General features: G+C 36.3%; 1 protein-coding gene across 2 annotated transcripts; it reads left to right on the top strand.

Annotated features, from left to right (window-relative positions):
* Positions 1-556: 556 nt before the first annotated feature.
* Positions 557-7,560, top strand: LOC131789802 (dol-P-Man:Man(7)GlcNAc(2)-PP-Dol alpha-1,6-mannosyltransferase-like). Of its 2 annotated transcripts, none has more exons than XM_059106975.2 (9): positions 557-711; positions 1,480-1,612; positions 2,581-2,754; positions 3,578-3,772; positions 4,348-4,451; positions 5,074-5,300; positions 5,952-6,127; positions 6,229-6,307; positions 6,957-7,560. In XM_059106975.2, the coding sequence occupies exons 1-9, from the start codon at positions 571-573 to the stop codon at positions 7,153-7,155; spliced, it is 1,428 nt and encodes a 475-aa protein (XP_058962958.2). In that variant the 5' UTR covers positions 557-570; the 3' UTR covers positions 7,156-7,560. The 2 variants fall into 2 exon arrangements, with proteins under 2 accessions (XP_058962958.2, XP_058962960.2); XM_059106977.2 differs by having other exon boundaries at positions 571-711; positions 1,480-1,608.
* Positions 7,561-7,661: the final 101 nt, after the last annotated feature.

The following is a 7,661-nucleotide window of genomic DNA, read 5'->3' as shown; positions in this document are numbered from 1 at the left end:
TCTCCAGAGGGCTAAAGAAAACATCACTTGTTCAACTCAGTCATATGCGTCTTCTTGTTTTCAGGAGTTGCTGAAATGGTTCTTGACGCACATTCCTACTGTTAGTATTATACAACTTTAACATATGAATTTCAACTTTAATCTGGATCAAAACATTTATTCACTTTTGTTTTAATCAAATATCTTACTTTTTGTCGCATATTTTTTGTATTGATTCATAGGATTACTGACCAATAAACAACTGAAATCGTCTCGTAACTGTTGTGGTTGTTGTTTCCTTTAATTTTCTGTAACTATGCTGATGTGAACTGATACGCGCTTTTAAAATAGATTTCTCCTCTGGGATCTTGAACCAGAAGCAAGGATTTTTGCAGGGCGTAAGTACACTTCACCCCTTTCGAAAAAGTAATAATAGTTCATCTTTAAAACTGGAAAAAACTAAGCATGTTTTCTTACGTTGCGCAAAGGCAAAAAGAATTTCGTGTACAGTAACGAGAGGTCCTGGGAAAGAGTACATCATATCTCGCTCCCAATGCTCTTCTTTGCAGCACGGATGGTTATTTGTCCATTATGGCGGCGGACTTTTATTTCATTCTTCTTTTGGTTGTGTGCTGTGTACATTTATATGTCTCCCCGTTTACCAAAGTAGAAGAAAGTTTTAATTTGCAGGCAACTCATGACTTACTCTACCATGGAATGAACATTTCCAAGGTACGTATTTTCCAGATTTTTATGGCATATGCCTCAGAAGGTTCGATCATGGGAAAACGTGTTCTTTATTTTTAGCTTTATTCGGGCTGGGATGTAGAATTTTTTTTAATGATAGCCTTTATTTTCGAACCAAAGAACATTTTTGTTTTTTGCTTTGTTTTATAATCAGGGATTTGTCACGATATCATTTATACATGGGTTTAGTGACTTTCGGAGAAAGGCTACGAAACTGGGTGGGAGGGGGGGGGGGAGGGGAAGGTGCCTATAAGTAACTGAACTTAAAAAAACAAACAAACAAACAAACAAAAAAAAAGGATATAAGTAAAAGTAAAAGAAAAAGAGCGAAACTGCAAAGTAGGAGATAGGCCTGCCATTCTTAGATTTATGTAAGCTTTATTAACTAAAACTGAGAGTAAATCCCAGTGTGATGGCTTCATGGAAAAGGAAAAAACTATGGAGGAGGGGGGAAGGGGTCACATATGGTCTTGGAAGGCAAACAAAACCCACAGTTTTTGGAGAATAACACCTTCAACAGTAGAAGAAGGACCAGGGTGGCTAAAATCTACCCTTTGTTATACCTTGCTATCTTCTCTCTTGCCTACTACAGGCTTTGATTCCCATTTCCTACCTTTTATTATGAAATGATGTGCAGTAATGACTGAAGAATGTCCAAATATTTCCTGTAAAACTTCCAGTACTACCCACCTGCCTGTTCAGTACCCTGTCCTGTACATATCAGTCAATTGTAGTGTTTAATCTTTGTTGTAGTATGATCATTTAGAGTTCCCTGGTGTGGTGCCTAGGACATTTCTTGGACCAATTGTTGTCTCCTCCCTCGCATATCCTGCTGTCATGATCCTTAAGTTTGTTGGTTCATCTAAATTATGGTCACAGTATGTAGGTAACTTACATTTCATGGAATATTTCTTTGATATCAGTATGACTATTTTGCATTATTATTTAAAATGTAACCTTGAGACAGGTCATCTTGCATTTACAAACCTTTTGACCTGTCTTGCATATTGTTGTTTCAACCCTTTAACTCCCAAGATCTCATTAGTAATTCTCTTTACTGTTAGCCATGTAGTTCTTCTGATGTTAGTTTGGAGAATTTGGTATTGTATCAACTTATAATCCCCTAATTGATATTTTTCTTTATTCTCATCACTTGTCTGCTTGATATTGTATTGATATTGTAAGGAGAAATTCTGTGTTGGTCACTCATGGGAGTTAAAGCATTAAACACTTTCAATACCTTTTTAACTCAAATTATTACTAATTTTTTTCTCTCACTATTTTCTCATTTTCCATATTCTGATATTTTCCTCATTTTCCCCAATATCTTTTCTTTAAATTCTTTTCATCTTTGGGGGTCTCAAACATGTTCTAAGTTTCATCATTTATTGACTCAAATTAGTATAGGTAATAACATGATTCTCAGTGCAATTTGGTGCTAATTAAGCAAGAGAAAATTTTTTCAAAGACAATAAAATTTCACAAGCCCGCAGGGTCCAGCAATGCAATTTGTAGTCTTTGAAAAATTTACAAGTGCTTATTTGTACCAAATTGCTCTTGAGATCATGTTATTACTTAATTAACTTGAAAAAGCATCACAGAAAGTCAGAGAGACAAAATTTTGACAGCTTGCACACGCTATTTGTAACTTGTACAGTCTTACAATTTTGCAATAATGTTACAGGAAAAATGCACTCGTTTTCAGCCAATCAGAGGCATGTAATTTTATCATGCATGTTATTATATTTCATGTAATTTTATCATGCATGTTATTATATTTAAACTTGTCTGAGTTTTCATTCTTATTCTCTGATTTTACTGTTTATGTACACAATTTGTATTTTTCGATTCCAGTACGATTTTTTCTTGGTTTGCTTGGTCTTCTTGCCTTTTCAAAGTTCCGCAAATCAATTGCAACCAAGTTTGGACAGGATATTGGGAAGATTATGGTGGTACTCACTGTTACTCAGTTTCATTTCTTGTTCTACATTTCAAGACCATTACCTAATACTTTTGCACTCATTTTAGGTTGGTACACACATGTATACATGTATTTAACAACTCTTTTTCTGAGGCAAAGTCTGTATAGTGAAGAAATCCCTTAAAATAATGAAATAATGTTATGTACAGTTACCTTCCATTTGAGGCAAAAATATGGTGGAATATTTGTTGGCAGACTTAATATCTGTGCCAATAAGGAACATTACTTGAGGAAAATTGTGAAGTTTTTTAAACCAATAATATCTAGGGACAGATGAATGTCTAGAAACCTTTAAGTAACCCCTAAGGTTGATAAGCATCTAATTTCTCCCAACAGTATCATCCCTGATTCAAGCATTAAGGTCATGAGAAAAAAATAATGATCATAAATCCAAGATGCTCTTGATTGTTAGACAAATTCTCCTTGTAATTCCCATTATTAATGTATCAAGAACAATATGGAGAACTTACATACTGATGTTAGGGTGTAAAGGTGTAAACATTGCAATCTTGTTAGGAAGATGCCATGCTTAATCCTGTTATGTGGTAAGGTAGTTTTGAGGTAAATCCAAGCATTCTGATTGGTTATTACTTGGTCAGGATTCTGCCATATAGACCATTTCCATGGAAACAGTCAAAACCTGTGTATTTTTGTTTGTGAAAGCAGACAAATTCAAAGTAAACAAGTTTGGTCCAAGTGTCATACAATAAACTACTTGCAAACCAAGGGTGGAGCTATATTGGGTAATATTGGTTCTCAGCCGTTTGTTTTGTACATGCTACCACAACCTTGGGCAAGGATTCCCCAATATGGTCTGAGGACTTGGCTAATAAGAAGTTATTGATCATTTTCTTAATTCTGTCTTATCAGTTCTTTTAGCATTTCATTACTGGCTGGATCAACATCACGCCAAATTTGTTTGGATATCAGCTTTTGCGATTATCATCTTCCGATCAGAGTTATGTATTTTGCTTGGCCTGATCCTACTGCTAGAGCTAGTTACAAAACGCCTGACTTTAGGCACTGCATTTGTCCATGCAGCATCAGCAGGTGTTAGTGCTTTGGGTAAGTGGATCAAAGAGTATTCTTGTTGGAGATGAATTTTGAATCATCTCCATTGTAGCTTGTAGATTGAATGAATCCAAACTTCTCTGGGTTCTCTAGAAAGAAAAAGAAAGTATGGAAATATTTTTAATTCGCATGAGAACTTAATGGCAATTAGGAAAATCTGGACAGAGTCAGTAATTGAAAATTACTTTATCATTAACACAGGCATAAAAGCAGCACCCAGTGATAAGCCAAAATCCAAGTTTAGCAACTCAAATTTTTTTCTGATCTAAGTACAGAAATTCTGAAAGACAATTTGGCACTGTCATTTGGCAAAAAAATCTCTGTAGAATTCTATAATTCTAACTTCTTAACATAAGCAAGAGGGAATGAATATTTACTTTGATGTAGAACTAAATTCTCAGAGCTAGTTGTGGGAAAACACTAGGTAGTACTGAGAATTATGATTGATCAGATCTTGGGATTTTTTTAATTAGCTAATTTTTTTAATTTATCAATTTTTTTGCTTACAGAGAATATTTGTCATGAGGTCAAATTTTTTTGATTCATGTTTTCATTCTCATTATTATCAGCTTTGACTGTTTCTGTGGACTCCATATTTTGGAGAAGGTTCCTGTGGCCTGAAGGAGAAGTCCTGTGGTATAATACTGTCCTCAACAAGAGTTCTAACTGGGGTGTATCCTTTCCATGTCTAATCATTTCATGTTGTCCTTCGGTAACGTTTTGAAAAGGTGAAATAGTTTCCAGTGAGGTCTTAAAACTAAAACACAACTCTCATAGCTTTTTCTAATCAGATGCCTTGGATCAGCAAAAGCTGGTGCGCTTGTTTTAAGCTTGTTTTTAATTTTTACATACTGGAAACAATTTCTACATTTGGAGATTGAAAAAATTTTTGGGAGTTTTGTGAGTGAGTGAATAATTTTCTGAATTTTATGGGAACAAAGTTTTGTGTTTCAAGATGACTTAAATTTCTGTTGGGAATTTATTTTGAAGATTTTTAGTTCAAGCAGTAGACCCTCATAAGGATAAAAGGACAATAGTATTTTCAAATTCTCTAATTAAAACTTCCAATTTAAACAAACAGGGAAACAAAAAAATATTTAAATAATAAATAGCTCTCTGGATGGAAATTCTCTTGAAAGTTGCAGATGCCAATTATGATTATCACAGAACAAGACAAGTAATCTGTATAAAGCAGCACCAGAAAACAGAATGATGTAATTTCTGGCCTTAAGCTTTAAGGAAACCCCTCAATTTTTAATATTTTACTATGTCAGCTTTCCTTTACTGCACTCTAGACCTCACCATTTCTTTGGTATTTTTATTCTGTTCTTCCCAGATGTTTGATGTTTGGTTTAGTCTTAGTCCCTCTGGGACTCTGGCGGAACAGGAGAACCTGGGAACTAGCTGCACCATGTTTAGGCTTTGTGTTTATGTATTCATTTCTTCCTCATAAAGAATTGCGGTTTATTATTTATGTTGTCCCTGTGATGAATGCAGTGGCTGCATGTGGTCTGAGCTTTATGTAAGTATCGTAAACGTTCCAATCTCTTTCCAATAAACTTTTAAATGTCGCTATGGTGAAAGGGGGGAGGGGAGTTTGGTTCAAATTGACAGAGTACTAAAGAATGTCACAATCAAGATTCTCCCTCGATCAGTAGTCCGTATTGAGCTTTAGGAATCTTGAATGAAAATGAAAGTGAAAATTAAAACTTTATATTGGAATGCTGAGAGGGCAATATAATCGAAGTGCAACTGCGTGAATTGTAGGCTGTTTCCTTGTACGTAAATAAAGATGGTAAATTTGAAGCCTAGTTACTTAGGTGAAATATGATGTTATTCCGTGAAAGACACAGGTATATCTGAGAAAAACGGCCTTTCCTGCCGCAAGTTTCTGAAAACTCCCTAGTAGAGCATCAGCAGTACTAATTGGAAAGTCGAAGGCGCCAGTGCTACTGGGAAAACTCGGAGTTCTGATTATGCTCGTGTCATTCACCAAATTACATCGTCTTTCAAGAAGTCTGCCTTATCCTTACTTCTAAATTTTTAACCATCTTAAAGCTGATTTTTTTTTTTTTGAGTGCAAGATGACTTAGGACATAGCTATTATAGGGAGGTAGGTGATCGTAAAACGTGAAAGTATTTATCTATGGACTTACTCTGGTTCCTTCCATAGACTCAAGAATGAATCTAAATGGCATCTCTTAGTCTCTGGTGTGGTCAAACTTCTGACCGTGGGGGGACTCCTAGGGAGCTCTCTAGCAACCGTTTTAGCGCTGTATATATCGCATTTTAACTACTCAGGTGGAGTGGCTCTGCAAAAGCTACATACGCTGTTAGAGAACTACCCAGGTATAGTTAAAGTTATTTTGAACATTTAACCGAGAGAGAATTATGAATGATTGATGTCTGGGAAAAGTCAGAGATGACAGACTCATTTGTTTTGGCTTCAGAACCTTGTCATGTTCACATTTCTGTCGCTGCGGCTCAGACTGGTGTTTCTCGATTTGGAGAGATCAATCCATCTTGGAGGTGAGGTTAATTTGCGTATCTTAAACAGATTAGTAAGTACGATTAACGGTCCTGTTAGATTAGTTGCTCCTTATGAATCTTTTACCGCATGTTTTCCAATGTGTAGAGTAAATTGTAATAGTGGATGTGCTCTTGGTTGCCATCTTGGGCCTTTCTATCCCACTATGTCGGCAGCACTCAGATTTGTCTTTTTGCTGGTATGCTTATGCCATTTGTAGAGCATCCAAAATGGTTATTGGAGGGTTTTCAGTTCGGAGCCTCTCGGGAGCGTTCGGATTTTGACAGGTACATCGCCAAAGAATATTCGGCGTAAGACCGAAAGTTCGTCCCTCGTCGGGTGTGCACGGATTTTCTCAGTAGTAGAACATTGGAGCGAATAATCTGAAAGAAGAAAGTTCAGACCTTGTTGGGTGTGCTCGGATTCTCTCAACGGAAGGGCATCCGAAATAGTTATCAAAAGGTCGTTGGTTCGGCTCCTGTCGGTTGCGGTCGGAATTTCAGAAGGATCAAGGCAAAAGTGCTCTGATTTTTCCGTTCCCTGGTAAACCTGTGCGTCTGACTGCAGTTGTCATTTCTTATAAACGCGAGTTATTCTTGAATGAAGACGATGACGGGTTTTAATCTTAATTTTTTTTTTGCCTCTCATAAGATATTCGAAGACAGAAGGTCTGGAAAAAGGCAGCCCGGATATGCTGGTTTTCTCGCATCTTATAACTGAACCAGAATGTTACGAGCCGAAGGAGAGTCCGCATTTTGTTCTAGGAGTGGTGAAGGGACTTAGTGGTATAGAGATGGTAGATAGAATATGTATTTTGGAGAGGAAGAACTGGAGGAAAGCCAAGACATGAGTCTTTGATGTTTGCGTTTTAGGCCTAAAATAAGTAAAGAATCAGATTGAAAATGCAAAAGACTAGCGGCAAAGAATTAATATCATTGCGTAGATTGATAAGTTTTTGATTAAATATAGACTAGGCGTTGAATTGCTCTCAAAAAGATAAGTTCCTTAACGCTTGAAGATAACTTACAGTATGCAGTCGAAAAGTTGCGATCCACATCGGGAATGACCACATCTATTACTATTAATAGATACTGAATAGTTACTATTCATTACAAACATTTTATTCTCCAAATCAAGATTAAAATATGACAAACTGCTTTCAGCCGCGAAGATCAATTCTTTACTTGTTATCTTATCTGAGGACAAAGAAATAAATAAAGGTTACAAGTTATGTATTAAAGAATAAAAAGTTTCGAAGTACGTAATTCTACATGTCTTCGTGATATTGTGCGGGCTCTCTCACGAGGAGTGGAGGAGAAGGAGAGGTGGAACAGCTGCGGTCAGGTACAAATAAGG

The sequence above is a fragment of the Pocillopora verrucosa genome, chromosome 11, assembly GCF_036669915.1.
Source record: "Pocillopora verrucosa isolate sample1 chromosome 11, ASM3666991v2, whole genome shotgun sequence".
NCBI lineage: Eukaryota > Metazoa > Cnidaria > Anthozoa > Scleractinia > Pocilloporidae > Pocillopora > Pocillopora verrucosa.
This window is presented reverse-complemented; position numbering and strand designations above follow the sequence as displayed.